We start from the raw sequence: 18533 nt of genomic DNA, 5'->3' as shown, positions 1-18533 counted from the left end.
AAGTCATGGAATTGAAGGTGGGACTACTGACAAGGTGTTTCAGGAGCAGTGTTTTCTGTGGGAAAGAGGAGCTCCCATTGGAGCAGACTGGCTTTTTAAACTTGTGAGACGTTTCATATTCACAAGAACCTACATATAGAACACACTGACGGGAGGTAAAAAAGAAAATCATAGCCGCTCTCCTTTAATACTTTAGCTGTTTCCCTTTTCCGAATTTATAATTTGGTAAACAGTATATACAGCCATATACACATGCCACCTTGCATCGATCATCTCAGGAGTGGAATGCTAAATGTTAAGAAAGTTGGAAAGGATGGTAGCAGGTACACTGTTTACATCTTTGTTCCAGCAGTCTGTTTCAACATCATGAAAGTGTAATCAAAAGCATGAAATAAATGGCAACTATTTATTAGATGTAACATGGAAACAAAAGAAAATGCAAAGAACCCCTTCAAACAAATGTCTTGAATGTCAGCTACTACAACAACTGTGTTATAACTTTGTTATTGTAATTTATTTTGGATTAAGTGCAATGATTCATTTAGTGCTACATCAACAGTAACATCATAGACAAGGAAAAACTAAAATGTGAAACAATGTGAAAATGTACAAATATGTACAACAAACTCAACAAAAAAGGTGCAATCAGAATAACAGTACAGTCACATCAGCAGCTTCATGATTGTTTCTTTTCAACTGTAGAGGGTCAAACTATATTTTTAAACATATAATATAGTCTCCATGTCAGATATTACTCATCGTATCAAATCCTAAAACTGAGCTGTATAGTTTTTCATACCAGCATTCCCTGATTTTACCCGACATTGAGATTAGAAAATGTCAGCATATAGTGGTGGGGGAGGAAGGAGCTCCAGCTCTGTGAAGTCAACCTCCTGTTCACTGTCATACAAAACACAATGAGACATCACAGGTCATGAGCAGAAAGACAGATCTATGAGTGCTCAGCAGATATAAATAAGGATCAAACAGAACCTAGCTTGCTGATTAGAGGGGGGGGGGGAAACACTCACGGATATGGAGGCTCCTCAACAGCATGCAAGAAGTCTGGATGAAGACAAGCAGACACAAATGTCACATTAACTTTGAACTGTCTCTGCAGCCTCTCCTGCATCATGTCTCCAGGTTACAGGAATCAGATAAATGTACAGACACAAGTTATTTTCCATAAGAGGCAAGACGCCAGTGTTGAGACTGTTTAAAGAGATTTGTAAGCACCCTCCTCTTAGCTTCTCCATTATCAGTGAGAGTGACATGAGTGGTGACAACAGTGGAGTCATGGAGACAACTACACTCTGTGTACTCACTTGGTGTCTCAGCACTTTTCATAGGATAGAATGGATAAAAGGAAAAACATAAATAAGTAACTTTAGAAACATTTTTTATATCATTAACAGATTTTTCATCAGTGGGCTTTAGGAAGAAGTAATGATTGAGTTAATGGATAATAGAGTACTGTACGTTGTGGGGGTAGCTTCTCCACTATCAGGGAAGTCACCGAATTCATCTTTGTTGTGTTGGAAGAAGATGGCTAGTTTCTGCAGGGCCTCATGTCTGGTCCTAAAGGGTGAACACAAGAAACTGTTAGGACTTGTTTTTAAGGATGCACAATATGTATCAGGCAGATAAATGATTGGCCCAATAATAGAAAAATACATTACAAAAAGTAGAGTAAGAAAAGAAAAAGTACATTATATGGCATCTGCAGATTAAGACGTTAATGTTGATAAAACAAAGCCAAAATCGCTTTTGTTGGCTTAACAAGTGCAGCACCCACACACATTAGGTTGGTGGCATGCACCTTTACAGGTGGTTTGTGAGTAGCCAATAAACAAAGAGAAGAATTACGGCAAACAGATGCACCTGCGTAGAGCCACGCAATATAGACATGAGCCAAACATATCACTGGTGTGAACTTTTTCTAAAAGAAAACATGAGGGAAAAAGTCTTCAAGTTTAACCATACAATCACAGCTATAGAATATCAAATAAACCCTCTTCGCTCACCACAGCTTAGCCTTTGTTACACTCAGGGGTGCAGGAAAAAGTTAGTATTATCAGTTATTTTATCTGTATCAGCCATGATGGTCAGGTAGGTCACTGTATCAGCTGAAAAGAAAATCCATATCATGTATCCCTTCTTGTTTTACTACTGAACATTTAAGTTTTCATACTCGTCAGTGGCCTACAGGAGGCAAGGTACACACATGCAAAATAGTCTACACCAGTGTAGTAACTGTGAAACAACTACCAAATTCTGATATTACAGAGCCCCAGACATGACATGGTCAAAAAAATTAAATAGTGGCCACAATATAGCTATAACGTGCGTACGAAATACAAATTCATGGCCATGAAGTAGGTATAATGTGTGCACGAAATTCGAATTAATAATATTAATATCATTCCTGGACAGCTAGGTAAGCAAATCCAGCGGACCTTCTCTAGAAACTGCAACAGCCTACATGATGTCCTTAAGGTGAGTGTCTTTTCTTATTCTGTTCTCATCATTATCTTGTTATCCCACATTTAGGCAGTGCCTTTCACTGACCATCTCCTTTGAAAGTAGCATCATGTGTGTCAGACTCTCAGCTGAGGGAATACACAGGCTACATGAGCCGCAGCGTTTAATGATGCCACCGAACGCAGCCGCGTAGTTACAACAGTGCTCACTGTATGTATCAGGATGCCAAGGGAACCTATAGCCCATCAGTGATCAGAATCTAGTTTGTATTGATTTGCAGACTGTTGTTGTTGCTCTGACTGAACTACTGAGGGTGTCTGTAGTCTTCTCTGGACATCTGTCCTTCAATAAAATCACAGGAGACTAAAAGTTCACTATATTATAGGCCTAATTAAATAACTGCTCAAATGCAGGATGACAAGATATTGACAACAGAATAAGAAAAGACACTCACCTGAAGAACATCACATAGGCTATTGCAGTTTGTAGAGAAGGTGCGCTTGATTTGCTTACCCAGCTGTCCAGGAATGATACTATTAATTAGTATTTCGTGTGCACATTATACTTATTTCAAGGCCACAAATTAGTATTTTGTGGCCACAAGTTAGTATTTCGTGCACACGTTATAGCCATATTGTGGCCCCTATTTAATCTTTTTTTTGACCATGTCATGTCTGGGGTAGATGTAAGATCTTTAGCCCGAGCCCGAGCCCGACCCGGCCCGAAATTCGGGTGGGGTCGGGCCTAAAATGTCAATCATTACGTTCGGGTCGGGTCGGGCTCGGGCTTCTCTCTCGCTGACTTTTTTTTTAATAAATATATGTTTATAAAAATGTATACTAAAACGATGTGTGGATACTAAACTAAGGAATACTTGTTGTAAATAAATAATTTGGATAAAACAGAGAAGGCGGCGCTGTAAGGTAATTGCTATATAACTACTACTAAACAGGAGGCGCAGAGCAAGAGCACGATTTGCGCACGGCTTTGCGGACATTTCGTGAACGTAATCTTGAAATTTCGGGTTTGCTTCGGGCTCGGGCCTGCAAATCAAGTTAATTGGTCGGGCTCGGGCTGGGTCGGGCTTTAATGCCTGCGGGCCTGGGTCGGGTCGGGCTGGATTTTTTAGGCCCGATCTTACCTCTAGTCTGGGGCTCCGTATGATAGACCATTTTCACAGCAGACTTTCTGGCTTGTCAAAGCAGGTAAAGTCCAGGTGGAATTTATAACATTAATGAAGGCTGCATTCCACTTAGGTGAGCTAGTTCCAGGGCTCTGGTAATGTACATGCTCACTCACTGAAATGCCTTCCTGGGACACTTAATAGAAAGGAGCCATGATTAGTGTTATTGGTCACACCTGTGCTTTTCAAGCTTTGACAAGTCATGGAAATGGTCTAGAAGTACTCCCTGATTTAAAGAATAAATTAATCTGAAAATGAAAATTCAGTCATTATCTACTCAGTCTCATGTCGATGGAAGATGAGGGGAAGTTTTGTAGTCCATAAAACGTTTAAAACATTTGTGGAGCCTCACATCAAAACAGCATGTAGCTTTAACACACACAACTGCAGTGGATGGGGATTTCAAAATGGGGGAGGAAAAAAAAAATTAAAAAAAATAAACATTTAATAGCCCCCTAGTCCGAATGGGTTTGAAAGGTCATCCTTGACACAGTGAAGCTTGTGCATTCACTTCAGACAGGTGTGTGTTTTTAGCCTAGCTGCTACAGTGAGGATTTGGTGCAAAGATGATTCTAAGTAGCAACTTTTTCAAATGAATTTGGGACTTCTGGAAAGTCTCCAGGACTAAGCATGGTTAGTTTTATGTAGACACTTTGCGTACTACTGTAAAAAAAACAAACAAACAAACAAACAAAAAAACCACTTGAAGAATGCTTCAATGCCGTTTTGCTGTGAAGCTCCAAAAACATGATGTGGCCTATGAAACTTCTCCACACTTCCCAATGGCATGAGAGTGAGTAGATAATGATTCAATTTTCTTTTTTGGGTGCTCTGATATTTTCAATAATTAGACCAGTGTTGGTCGGTTTCTTATTTTAATGCACGGATAAAATGGTTTTGGGCTGCTTGTGATTAATTAATTTGATTTAATGTAACTGCATGCCAATAAATCAACCTTTCTTCTCCCTCCTACTAGGACAGAGATTGGCAAGGTTGCTGCTGCTAGTTGTGTCCAGTCGGCCATAACTTTAAGAAATTAACAAGCCACAGAGTTACTGTTTGTGAGCTCCACCATTAAACATGCAGAGACAAAGGGGGTGATGATGCACAAATCCAAATGTCTGTTCCAGTTCAGTGATAAAAGACTTATTAAAGCTTTGATCTTTTTATGTAACTGAAGACTTTTGCTAATTGATGTTATAATATATTTTTTATTTCAACCTCAAACTTGACTGATGTAGTTCTGAAACAATTAGCAAATGAATGAATTAAACAATGGAAAGAAAGTTAAATGTTAACTATTTTGCTTACAAATCTTTTTTAACAAAAATTGCGAATATTTGCACATTCTAACTTGTCAAATGTTGCTTTTCTTCATTGCCTTTTTTTTCTTAATAGAAGAAATGATTAGTAGATTCATTGCTGCTCGTGGCCCTACAGTATTGTTTTAGGACGCTACTAGAGGACACAAGAAAAATGTTACAGTCAGACCAAAAAGCTGTACTTCCTTCTAGGACTGATGTACAAGGTTACCAATTGTATATTTCTTTAGCTCTCCATGCTATTCTTCCTCTCTCTATTGTTTAGTATTTAGTTGCTCATGTAGGGATATCAACACACTCAGTCTTGAGAAGAGGAGGATGTAGGAAGATTTATGTACAAAAATGGAATACAAATGAAACATGCCAAGGTATCTGCTTCAACACCTGAGACTCACTGTGTGTGTAGGTCCTCCAGGTTGGCATCGCTCAGGGTGTGCTGGGCGGCTTCATGGCCACATGCTATCAAAGCCAACACATGAATGGCAGAGGTGGGTGGGCGAGGGAGGGTTTGGGGTGAGTTATGCAACGACAGTAAGACAGATTAAAAAGGGGGGGAGTCAGGAAACAACATGGTAAAAGTGCACATCAAAGGCATGTTACAATCTGCCATATGTCAATGCAGAGCATGAAACAACCACTAAACCAGAAGGCTGAGAGCAGGGAAAAAAAGCATCTTCTGTTCTCATGTTTTCACTTCAAAAGAGGACTGGATATAAAATGCACTCACGCATCTCAGGCAGTGAGACAGTCTGCAGGGGGAAGCTACTATAGAGTGAGAATGAAGACACAGAAAATAATTATATACACTCTGCGACACATACATTCAATCTTATCTTTCAGAGGAAATTATTTAAATGAACTCTTATGTGGCCAAGCCACAGTAAAGAACATGCAACTTGTCAGTCTTACTGGCTTTCATTGGAGGGAGAGAGGGTCTCATCTTCACAGGCCCACTCCTCACTGTCATCTGTGACTGTGGAAAAACAAATGTATGAATAGTATGAATAAGCACAGTGTATATGTTGATAGATGTTTGGCAGCGTAATATGAAAAAAGGCCTCAGCTTACATGGAATTCCTTCACAATCATAAAACAACACAAGGCTGTCATGCAGATGACAACTAGTTAAGTTATTCGGGCCAGGCTTCGCGCCATGTGAGACTTTGGTCTCGTTGCCAGCCTGTGCATCTGTTCTCCTTCATTCAGCAAGTCCATACATTATATCAACCGGTTTACTTTGTAGGTGCTGTCTTTAATAGGCTGTAGCTAATGTAAACTTATTCGTGGAGGCGACCATACAACCAGGCTACCAACAGTAAGTCAACCATGTGTTTGGGCAGAGGCTGCTGATACCCACAGCTGCTTGTTAGTACGGGGTGGCTCGAGGATCTGCAAAACAAAGATAAGGTTATGATTTATTGCTCATGACACATACTGATGGACTGGCAAGCAAAAGCTGGTTACAAACTGTTTTTAACTGAGAAACAAAGATTATCATCAGCGAGCTACCCAGTACCTGCTCCCAATGCTGATGGTATCTGCTTCCATGTTGCCACCTCGTCCAGCTGCTTGGGCCTTCTTGCCAAGTTCCAGCATCTCCTTGATGTTTAGCTCCACATTCATGACTGAAATATAACCGTCTGCAATACCAGAAACAGAGAAACTTCCACTACATTCAGATGCTACTCAAAGGCTACAACGTTACACTGGTCAGGCAAAGGAAGCCGGTTGTCTACTCTGTGGCTACTCTTGCAGAAAATAGTCAGTCACTACTAATAATTTACTTGTGTCTGTCTTGACTTACAACACCAACAACACCTGGAATCTGTTATAGTGGTTTTGAAATTTTGGAGTAGTGTGGACTCTAGGCAAAAACCTAGCAAAATGTCTGCATTTCAAAATGAAAACATCAGGGTGGGTGGCGCTCGAGCCTCCTTCTAGGGCATTTCAGGAGAAAGAAACATAAGCGAAGGTTCTTTAAGCCTAGGGTCAGATCTTGTGACACAACCTGACATGTACAACCAAGGCATTGTGTTATCTCAATTGTTCATTTTATTGAAAATGTAAACTACTCTTCATTTTCATTCATAAACAATAAAACAAAAAAACACTACTTTAAACTTACACTTGTGGTTGGTGTCTCGGGCCAACCATTTGCCTTTGGGGCAGCAGGTGGTGCGAATGATGCCAACTGTGTCCCCGCTCTTTACAGGAAGGTCATTCTTACGAACCTTGTTAGCCACCATCACCTTGGCATGGTACATGGGCTCCTCTTCGCCCGTCACCTAGAGAGAAAAAGTCCCAGCAATAAGAGTGCTGCAATGCATGATGCCAAGGTGAGAAATTATTGTAAATTACAGCCTTAAGCTGATCTGTCCATATTTTTTTAAAAAGCTAACAAGTCAAAGTAAGTATAAATACTGAATAAAAACAATTACAGGCCCTGTAAAGTAATTGATTGTCTAACTTACTTTGAACTTCTTCTTCATTTCATTTTCCTTCTTCTCCCTTTCTTTTTGTTCCTTTTTCTCCTTCTCCAGTCGATGCTTCTCCCTCTTCTTCCGTTCTTTATGATCTGCACTGCTGGGACTTTGGCTTCCTTTACTGAGAACAAATTAAACTGTTCAGTGGTAAAAAGTAACTACTTTTCCATAAAGACTAGATTTACCACCTGAAATATAAATGACTATATGCCATATGCCTATAAAAAACCCCCAAGTGTATAAGAAATTACAAAAGCTTTTTTAATGTGAAAACAAAGTGAAAAGGCTGTACAACATCATATGTTTTGCCACACCAGTGAGAGAGGGAAATGTGAAACATACTAGAGGACATGAGTGCGGGCTGAATGAGTATGTTCTCCTAATACACTGCCCCTACAGTTTGATTACACAGTAAGAGGAAAAATCAATGGCGTCTTCAAACTGGCAAAAAATGATGTTAATGGTAAAAAGCAGGACTGCATGTTTAAGAAAACCAGAAGACATACCAAGGATTCCGCGGCCATATGTTTAGACATGCTTCCTCCCTCTTGAAATAAACACATATGATTTTTAATTGACCACAGATTGTTCCAGAGGGAATACAGAGAGTTAAAGTATGTTTCTCCACTGTGACTCTGGCCATAAACATTAACTGTTCTTTAACTACTTACTCCATACGGAGATTATATAGTGGATTAGATTAAAACATTTTTGTTACCATGTGGTGGTTGTCAGCATAGGGATCTGTAAAAAGAGTTTAACAGGGAAAATAAATGTCTGCAAAAGCCCTTATTTTGAGGAGAAACACTGTCTTAAGTAAACACTCTTACTCTTCAGACCACCTTTACGTTTACGCGAGTTCTGGCCCAAGGTGAATTTGTGGATGTTCTCGACATCCTCATACACATTATCGCAAGCTTCATAGTAACTGTCCTGTTGACACACACTACAGGGGAGAAAAACAATACATTTTAATTAAATATTGAAAATCATCAAAACAAAAAAAACAAAACAAAACAAAAAAAACAAAGTGTGTGCAGGTTCAACAAAACTCACCTTGGATGTGGTTGAATCCCATCATCCACTGCTACAGGGTAACTATTGTCTGTGTCATGTGAAGCAGACTGAAGCTCAGCAATTTCCAGATTAGTCTCATCAGCTTGAGAGTTGGACTGAGGATCTAGGCTCGCCTCCTCACTCTGAGACCACAGCTCTGGCACAGCAGGCCCTGGGAACTCTGAAAGGTTTATTGGTGCAGGGAAGCTGGCTAGATCAAGGGGTATTATGTTGTCACTGCCAAGGTCCACATCTTGGATCCCAGAGCTCATATGGGGCTCTACAGGGTCACACCCTGACAGGTCAGGTAGTGAATGCTCAAAATCGGAGACCCCACAGTCATCTGGTACAGGAAGGTCAGTGCTGACTATGTGTAAGGCCTCCAGTTCTAGTGCACCAATGTCAACAGCGTCACCCTCTGCTGTTTCCATCTCTGAGATCTCAAATTCGGGAAACTCTGGGGCGTCGAGTACAGATGATCGAGGCTCGGACTCTGGCTCTTCACTTGGTGCCTGGCTAAGACCTGGAGACACCTCTATAATAAGAAACCAAAATCAGCACTTGAACAGATGTTTAACTTTACCACAAATAAGAATAATGTAAACTGCAGCACAAATAATACAGCCCAAGTAAGCCACAAAAGAGGGGAAACAAAAGTGGACCTAGAGGGGCAGGGTAGGGCTAGAACAGCATTTACCTCCTCTGAGGCCAATCCGCAAGTGCAAACTCAATACTACTGCTTGTTCTTGTGAAGCACACATTTTGAAATTTGCTCTTAATATATCTGCAGTTTATTGCAGGCAATTCTCATTTTAATGTCAGTAAGCAGTGATGGAATACATTCAAGTACATTTACTCAAGTACTGTATTAAAGTGCAATTTTGACATACTCGTACTTAAGTATACTTCACCTATTTTTTTTTCCCCAATCACATTTATTTGATAACTTTGCTTACTAGTGACTTTACAGATTGCATGCTGCATCAGAGCCAGTGTAATTCATCTGCAATTACATTCAAATAAAGCATTCACAAACAAAAACACTGACCACAATTCTTCACCTCTGTCATGGTCAATTACAGTATTATCAAGCTTTTCCAGACAAAGCTTGGCCAACTATTTTTTTTAAATGGCCTTTAATATTAGAGGGTATACTGGCCATATATAACTACCTGACATACATCTTAAATAACCATATGGTATATCCTTCATTAACAATGGCAGAAAACACACTTTTTTTATTTGTTTGTTTGTAAATCACATGCACACTATGCTCTGCTATGAAGGCTGATAGTGTCCTGTCTGCACCTTTTTTAAAAATATGTCACTTGTGTGTAAGTTGACTTGGCATCCTGTATACAGTGGCGGTCATAGCCTGCATGACGGCCTCAGCAGACCTCACCTTCATCAGTCGATCCATTGTATACAGTTATACATACATGTAAACATGCCAGTAAACCAATACAGAACTTTTTGTATGGTTTCCCTTTCACCACAGTAATATTCTAACAAGATGTCTTTCACTCAAGTATGGCTGTGAGTAAAAGTACATTCAATTGCATGATATGTGTAACATAGGCTAAACAGACAGTAAAGCCAGCCGACCAAAAACTAGTTTCCTAGAATTCCCCTTGGTCCCCTCTGAGCTCCCATCTTGTCGGAGCCGTAATCTTTAGTCAATGTCTCTATATCATGGGTCACCACAGTATTGCATTGCCACATGGAGAGATCGTATTTCTACAGTTGGCTATGTTTTGCCACTATTGAAATTTACTACCACCTACTGGACTTTGAGATATATGGCATTTATTCTGCCAAGGCAAGTAAAAAATAATTTGTGCATGTACCTGTTTTTTTCAGGAGGCAATTTTTGTCCTACTGACAAACACATGCAGACTCACACACAAAAAAGAAAAAACATGAATGCAAGTCAACATACCGAAAGCTGAGGGTAGATAGTAACAGCTGAGATCTACAAAAGGGGGTCTAGTAGGCTTCAGTGACGATGTCCCCAGTGAGGTCAGGTCAGGTAGAGGTTTCTTTGGAGGAACAGGGGGTGGATGAGGTTCCCCGGTCTTGACAGAGGGAGGTTCAGCCTTATCCCTGCCAATATGCTTATCCAACACAGGCCCTAGCCATCGGGAAATACAGTATCATATATGCTTTAGAAAATGTATCTGAAAAATTCAGAAAATCAGAAAAAGTCTGATGTGGAATAAAACAGTTTAGCACTAAATGTAACTTACTGCTTGCAGTGTTGGCTTTGAAGAAAGGCCGAGCTGAAATACAAGCCAGGTGTGGGAGACACACTGGTGGGGGTACAGGTAGCTCTGATTCAAAACTTTCATTGTTCTTTGGCGGTGAAGGGAACACCTTGTCTCTTGAGATGTAGTCAGGGGAACGCAAGCTCTTAGGTTTGGCAGAGATCAACATCTGCCTGCGTGAGAACTTTTTCTTGGCACGTTCCAAGGTGCTAATGATTTTGTTGTCCGAGTCAACGCTTGAGTCTGCAGAAGGAGGAGTGTTTGAGATATCTGGGCTTGAGTGGAGGAAATCTGTGGTTGACTGGACACTCTGGAGATAAATCCCATCTTCTGTGGTTTGTTTTTCCACCGGGGGTAACTCACCGGGAGCACTGGAAGGTCTGGTGGTCAAATCAGCATATGTAGGCTCCTCTCTGTTTTCTGAGCTGACTTTTGATGCTTTGGCCGACTTGAAAGGAAGCAGCAAACCTTTTTTCTTGATCTTAGTTTGTGGCAGGACTTCTTTCCGTGGCTCTGGTTCCAGTTTATGCTCCTTCCTGGCTGGTGGTTCTGTCTTCTGCTCTTTAACAGGCAGGATAGGAAGCACCAGAGGCATGTGTCGGTCTTTGAGGGACTGCCTAGTTGTGCTGTCTCCATTAGGAAGCGGGGATGTGGGGGAGGTCTGCTCAGGCTGTGGTGGAAGGAAAATCGGTTGCTTGTCGCCAGATGAACGCAGCCCATCTCTGAAGATGACCCGGGGAACCACTGGTGTCTTGTTTTCTACAGCAATATTAATACTGCTAACCACGGAGCTGCAGTGACCCCCAGGAGGAGGAAGGTGTTTGGGCTTCTCTGCCACAGCTGGTCTACTGGTTTTGGAATGAGCCAGGAGGGCTTCTTCCTGAAACTTGGCCCTCAGAGCTTGGAAGCTGATCAGTCCCTCCAGAAAAAAAAAAATATCATCAATCATTAGATTAATAGAGATGTCTGTTACTTTCACAGACAATTTACTCAAGATGGTTAATTTAGGGAGCCAAAACCCAACGCTGACACAACATAATTAAACAGTTGGTTAACCTAAATTACAAGCAACTCACTCAGTCTCTTGTGGTCAACTTGTTAGGATGCAGATATAGTTGTGGTTTGACATGGTGAGGGTTTGAAATAACTTCTGCTTCAACCATGATACAATTTGGGTGAATGGAATTTGTCTTTGAACAGCTCTTTCCCAGAAACATTAACTGTTCAGATAATCAATCATTTTGAGTCGTTCTTTAAGAATGGCTCTGGTTCCAGCTTTACAAATATGAATACTGATTGGTCTCCTTCATCTTTAATGCTTGCAAACAAAGTGAATGTGTTGTTTCAGGTTTGCACTGTCAGGCAAAAAAAATAATTCATTTGTGCATTTAAACAATAGTGAGGGACAGTTTTACGTTTTAATTTTGTAAACAAAACTATTTACCAATGAACTAATTATTATTGACATTGAGGTATTTGGGTTAACCAGAATAACAGGTACACTGGTTCTCAGAAAAGATGATGCTGCTAAACCTTTTAAAATGCAATGCCTATAGGCTGCGGGAACCACATAAGAAATTCATTCGCAGGTTGTTTTGACGTGGTTGTCTGGCGAGATAATACTAGACTCTACTCTTTAACCAATATGAGCCTGAGAAGACTTGAACTGTGTGAACTTGTAAAAACGTGAGATAACGGCTAACTTAGCACAGGGGCACGGTAAGAAGGCTAACTAGCTAAATGTAGCTCCCCTCTTAACGGTGCTCAAGCTAAAGTGAGACAGAAAATAATCGTTAAAAAGTTACCTCCTCCATTGTAGCTCTGTATGAACATTACTGTGCGCGTCTGAACACAAGGAAAGCCGTCTAAACTGACTTGGACGCCGTCAACTTCGTCGAGCCAACAAACAATTTGAAAGCGGCGCCGCCAGACGCAAGACGCACCTGCGTACCGCGCGTGGCCTGAAAACGTGCCCGCTGATACTGTTTTACTGACCAATCAGAAGCGTCGGAAACTACGGCATATGTTAAAGGATAAATCCACAAATTCTACTCAATATGGTGTGTTTACGGGTACTGTTGCATTCATGAAAAAGTAGTATAAAGCGTGCTGTGTCTCCAGAGGAAGCTAAATGTAATCTAATAGTGATTGCCTCCAGTGATCAGTGGCTACATTGCATTGTGGGTAATGTAGGCATCATGTTTTGAAAAGCATTACTGTAGGCAACTTGTCAGGTTACATGCAACCATTTAATCTATTCAATTTACATTAAAATGCTAATACAAGTAATAATGATAATAACGAATAATGTCGCTATTGGTAGCTTAAAAAGGCAAATATTTGTGTCCCACTTAAAGGCGCTTGAAGTACTTGTACTGTTGATACAGTGTTTTAGGGGGTGATGATGGGAAATGGGGGTTATAGATCGTTAGACAAAGATTTCCCAACTGTTGTAAGAGCATGTGTTTACTCTTGATCAATCATTCACTGTGGTTGGTCAAGACTGCAGTGGTAGATCTACAGAACAGCTGTTTTGTGATGTTGCATTTTAATGTTAAGGAATAGCGTCTCATTTTCACTATGAAGATATTTATCAGTATACCACTGACTTTATGCACACTTCTGTTCATCAATTTTGGCTCTTTTGTGAATGCAACGAGGAGGCCATGGACAACGGCTGAAAACAGGTGCAGTATTACTTCAGATCGTCTTACGTTCAGATGATATCATCAAGGTAGCAGGGATTTAATATATTCCATACGCCATGATTATTATGAGACAAACTGAGATGATACTGGGTGTTTTTGGGGGGCCAGTGGGAATGTGACAAGGAGGGCCAGAGCTGTAAACAAACCGACACCTGTTGACTGTGTAATGGGGAGGTGGTCATCTTGGACTCCGTGTGACTCCTGCACGGACAAAAAGGTAGTGTTTTTCTCAGTAAATCTCTCCAAAGTCTTTTTTTTTAATCAAATAAATGTTTACAGCAGTCTTCAAAAACACCTGAGTTGAAAGTGGGCAGTCTTTTTTGTTTGGATTTCAGATCAATTCAAAAGATCACTTGGTCCAAAGGGAGGACTGATTATACTCAACTAGTATTCTTATTATCTTTTAGACACTACTTAATGAAATGTTGTGTAGCTCTGTGGAATACAGAAAAAAATATTGAATTCATGGTTTTGGCTCCACCACTTTGGACGTAAAACATTACATGTGTTTTTGTGTGGATATATATGTATCTCTAATGACAATATAAGGGATTGGGCGTACAGAGTGAGTTTGATTCTCTTTGCGTCTGGCTTAGTTCCGTTTCCGATACTTGGAGAGGCCCTCGCAGTTTGGCGGCACAGAGTGCACTGAGACACTGTGGGAGAAGCAGGAATGTCCAGAAGCAACCGCACAGTGTCTGGTGCCAGATTACTGTGGAAAGAGCTTCACCTGCATTGAAACTGGCAAGTCCCATCAGCAACTGCTCAGATTGCACATTCTCCGTCTGTAGGTGTGATGTGAGATTGGTACATGTACATCTTAGTGAGACTCTCACTGTCTATACAGGGCGCTGCATCAGCCAGTCTCTTCGCTGTAACGGAGAGGCAGACTGTGAAGATAATTCTGATGAGGACGGCTGTGAAAGCGTCATCGAAAGAAACGACAAGTGTTCTACCCTGATGCCGATCCCTGGAGCTGAACGTGCTACTCAAGGGTGAGTACTGCATAGCCATACTGGTGTTATTTTTTGTTATTAATTCAGTTTTTGTTGATAATTTAATCACATAAAAGGTTTTAAAGGCAAAGTAAAGGCTTGATTTATCAGGACACAATATATACCAATTTATTCTTTGGCTCGCAGACTACTGTGAAAAATTATTTCACAGGTCATCCTATCGCACCATTATTTCCTTTTCTTGTTACATGTCTTATTCGATCTCATAACCCTAACCCTTTACTTAAAGGTGCAGTATGTAAGAATACTTACTGTAGCAAACATTTGCTGCATTAGCTAGTTAGCTTAGTTAGCCATGCAGCTAGCAGTCCAGAATGGGGGCTAGAAGCACTTGGGAAATAATGGTGTTTGCATCGCTAACACGGGAGCTTTGGACCAGGATGGGCTAGACATGTGTTGCATCATGCTAGCAGCTAGAGAATACATTGTCATCAATGTCCTTCACATTCTATTGATTATTTTGGTGACATTTGAAATGTTTTTCAACCAAAGTTCACACCTTTAATGACCAACTTGAATTGACCACTTTGCCCAGCTACAACGTCTTGACAGGAGAATTTGTGGATCATGTACTCGACCCCAAGTACTTTGGAGGAAAGTGTGAATATGTCTACAATGGCGAATGGAGGAAATTCAGCTATGACTCATTCTGTGAGAACCTGCACTACAATGAAGATGAGAAGAACTACAGGAAACCTTACAACTACCACACCTACCGTTTTGTGGTATCGTAATGTCATGATTTATCTTCTTTGTGTAACTTAAGAAATGGCCGCTTTAAACTGAGACATTTTGACATTTTAATGTATAACCCATGACAGGCTGAGGCTACGTCAGAGGGCTCAAGTGAATACTACGACGATATGATGAGCATGCTGAAAGCGAGGAAAGAAATGAATTCTTTCAACCTGGGCGTCACAGTTGGGATCTATTATGTTGAAGGGGGATTACGTGGAGGTGAGGAATCTGAATTTCTCCGGAACCTAACGAAGCATAACAGCCAGGTAAGACCTACTGACCCACAAGTTAACATGTTTTATTGGTATATATATATATATATATATATATATATATATATATATATATATATATATATATATATATATTTTACAAAACAGTTTTGTATAACATGCTTGATTGCTTTTTGCTGAGAGTTAGATGATATTGATACCCTTTCATGTCTATCAATTAACTTCAAAGCAATCCAGCAGCCGGTTAGGTTAGCTTAGCGTAAAGATTGGAAACAAGGAGAAACGGGTAGCCTGGTCCTGTCAGAAGACGGCGTCCTGTCAATATCTGTGCAAAATTATCAAAACAATAAATAACGTGTTTATTATTGAGCTGGTAAATTACATTCGGACAGAGCTAATGCTAGCTGTTTCCCTCAGCTTTCGGCCTTTACGCTTCACTAAAGGTCTTAGCATTAAGACTGACAACAGGTCTTGCGTGCACTCTCATGTCTGTCTGTTAAATATAGAACAACCACTAGCAGCTGGTTAGCGGTTAGCTTAGCTTAGCTTAGCTTAGCTTAGTATAAAAACTGAAAATGGGGAAAACAGCTAACCTTGGCTCTGTCCAAATGTAACAAAACAGCTCACTCATTTACAGACACAGTTACATACAACATCAGTTTAGCAGATTGAACCAGATATAACGTGTTTATCACTGAGCTGTAACACTTGCTAGCATAGATTTAGTTACCTTTGGACAGGGTAAAAGCTAGCGGTATTCCCCTGTTGTCAGTTTTTTTTTTTTTTTTTTTTTTTTTGCCAAACAGCCAGACAGTGTCTTTCCAAACATTTTGAGTTGTGTCTAGTAGTGTTTTGGTATCAAGTGTTATTATTATTTATTTGGCATAAAATAATGTTTTTAAAAATTATCATTAGGCCTAGCTACCATTCTGAAAACGCACTACAAATACCGCTGAAAAAAGAAAAATGACTTTACTCTGTAAAAACTCTAGGAAACCTTTTCGTCCACAGGACTTGGGGTTCGTTCGGCTGTGGTCCAAAATACAAACAGCCCACTTCAAAATGAGAATGGATAAGCTGATGCTTCACGAAGATTTCTACATTTCACTGATGGAGCTCCCCGAGCAGTACGACTTTGGGATGTACTCCAGCTTCTTCAACACATTTGGCACTCACTACGTCACGGGGGGAACTATGGGAGGGACCCTTGAATATGTTGTGGTTGTCAACAAAACGTTAATGGCAAGATCAAGTACGGTGAAACTTTCCAATTTGTTAATCAATATAATCTAACAGGAAATGTCACGTAAAGTAACCATCTTGTGTTTCTCCTCCTGAACCCCGCCAGAGGTGGAGGGTGAACAGGCTGGTTCATGCTTTGGCGCCTCTATTGGCTTAGGCATTCCCCTCAGCAGCTACGTAGACATGAATCTCAGAGTGGGTCCGAATTGGTGCACTAAGAAGGGAAAGTATAAAGAAGGTGAGACAACGAAATTCCATTGGCAGCGCATACCTGAGATCCTCGTGATACCTTTTGTTTGAAACTGAATTTAAGTTAAATAGCTCTAATTTCCATGTCACATGATGTAATGGTTTGTTGCATTAATTCAGTTTGTATTACAAATGTGATTCTCTTCTCTCCGTATGCAACATAGAAAGGCCCTCTAGTTCTGCTGTGGTTGAGGACATTATCACTCTTGTGAAGGGGGGCGTCGTGGACAGCAGCAGTGGCCTGTTGGCTATCAGGAACCCTGAAACATACAAGAACTGGGGAGCGACCCTCAAGTACAACCCAACACTCGTCGAATCTGAGGTGAACAAAACACAAGTTATCATTACCTCCTCATTTTATGTGCTGCTTCTGTGCCTTTGCTGGTGTAGTTCTTTTCATGAACTTTTCCCTATTTCCTCTTCCTGTCTCTGTCTTTTCCCCCCCGATGATCCAGACCATGCCAATTTATGAGCTAGTGCGCTTCAGCACAGCCGTTGAGCATGTGGGCGCCAGACTGGCCAACTTGCAGAGGGCCTTTGATGAGTATCTGCAGCAGTTCGACTCCTGTCGCTGCGTCCACTGCAGGAACAACGGCATCCCTGTCTTCCAAGGCACTACCTGTAAATGCAACTGTAAAGCAGGCTACATGGGTGACGCCTGTGAAGAGACTCACAGGAGAGGTGAGACTCTTGTCCTATGTTAAAAGCGCACATTCAAATCATCTCTGGTAGGAAGTTGTTTATTTCTTTGTGTGTAACTCCCTGAACTTGGATAAATTCTGACTTTTTGCTATATTTAAGATCATCTTGAAACCCTCTGACTGTTACTCCACAGACACCGTGACAGATGGTGCATGGTCCTGCTGGGGGACCTGGTCATCTTGCGCATCAGGCAGGAAGACTCGGACAAGGACCTGTACTAATCCTGCACCTGACGGAGGCGGAGCGACCTGCCTCGGCTCCTCCTCTCAGAATCAACGTTGTTAGAGAGCCGTTCCCTTCAGAATCAGATGCTCTGAAGTCCTGATTTACAGTCTAATTTTTCACTTAGTGTAAGCTGTTCTTTGACAATCCTTTTGTTAAAGTCGTTGCTCTCAAAAGTCACTTTTCAGGACAACCTGTATGACATACTGTACTTTAAGCAGGAATAAATGATGATCAGACTTTCCCGCGTGTGTTGATGTTTCTGTGACAACAAAGTTGTATGTGGTGTGGGGATAGTGTTGTCAAAAAAAAAAGATATATATATTCTGGATATTCTGAACAGTTTAAATACTCTTTTCCCGCAGCATTGATACACTGGTGTGCTGTCCTCAATGAACTGACAATGAAACATTCTTTGATTCTAGCTTCCAAATTGTGAAAATTTGCCTTTTCCTCTCAAATTGATGACATTTTATCTCATAGTTAGGACATTTCATGTCAAAATTCAGAACTCTTGAACTCTTTTATCTCAAAATTTAATTCATTTAAAAATATGAATTTTTATCTCACATTTACAACCTTTTATAAAGATTATGCCTTTTCAAAGCACCAAATTTAGAAAATTATACATTTC

The 18533-nt window shown here is 40.6% G+C and overlaps 2 protein-coding genes across 7 annotated transcripts; one reads left to right on the top strand and one right to left on the bottom strand.

Annotated features, from left to right (window-relative positions):
• Positions 1-392: 392 nt before the first annotated feature.
• si:ch211-188c16.1 (uncharacterized protein LOC562677 homolog) lies at positions 393-12757 on the bottom strand. 6 transcript variants are annotated; one of them, XM_037084514.1, is made up of 19 exons: positions 12595-12757; positions 10772-11711; positions 10465-10656; positions 8526-9060; positions 8300-8415; positions 8188-8213; positions 7976-8016; positions 7812-7862; positions 7458-7590; positions 7112-7271; positions 6503-6626; positions 6344-6375; positions 5896-5959; positions 5714-5748; positions 5382-5445; positions 1480-1578; positions 1326-1339; positions 1032-1065; positions 393-900 (listed from the first exon to the last, which is right to left on the bottom strand). In XM_037084514.1, exons 1-19 carry the CDS (start codon positions 12601-12603, stop codon positions 831-833), a joined length of 2739 nt encoding a protein of 912 aa, XP_036940409.1. In that variant the 5' UTR covers positions 12604-12757; the 3' UTR covers positions 393-830. The 6 variants fall into 6 exon arrangements, with proteins under 6 accessions (XP_036940409.1, XP_036940407.1, XP_036940408.1 ...); XM_037084512.1 differs by having other exon boundaries at positions 5714-5751; positions 12595-12755; XM_037084513.1 differs by having other exon boundaries at positions 5714-5751; positions 10772-11708; positions 12595-12755.
• Positions 12758-13272: 515 nt separating this feature from the next.
• c8a (complement component 8, alpha polypeptide) lies at positions 13273-18143 on the top strand. The gene is made up of 11 exons (XM_037084518.1): positions 13273-13476; positions 13606-13714; positions 14094-14241; positions 14345-14492; positions 15049-15238; positions 15335-15517; positions 16496-16736; positions 16833-16964; positions 17140-17297; positions 17431-17656; positions 17811-18143. Exons 1-11 carry the CDS (start codon positions 13370-13372, stop codon positions 17960-17962), a joined length of 1794 nt encoding a protein of 597 aa, XP_036940413.1. The 5' UTR covers positions 13273-13369; the 3' UTR covers positions 17963-18143.
• The last annotated feature ends 390 nt before the right edge of the window (positions 18144-18533 follow it).

Source organism: Acanthopagrus latus, chromosome 21 (assembly GCF_904848185.1).
Source record: "Acanthopagrus latus isolate v.2019 chromosome 21, fAcaLat1.1, whole genome shotgun sequence".
NCBI classification, from domain to species: Eukaryota; Metazoa; Chordata; class Actinopteri; order Spariformes; family Sparidae; genus Acanthopagrus; species Acanthopagrus latus.
This window is presented reverse-complemented; position numbering and strand designations above follow the sequence as displayed.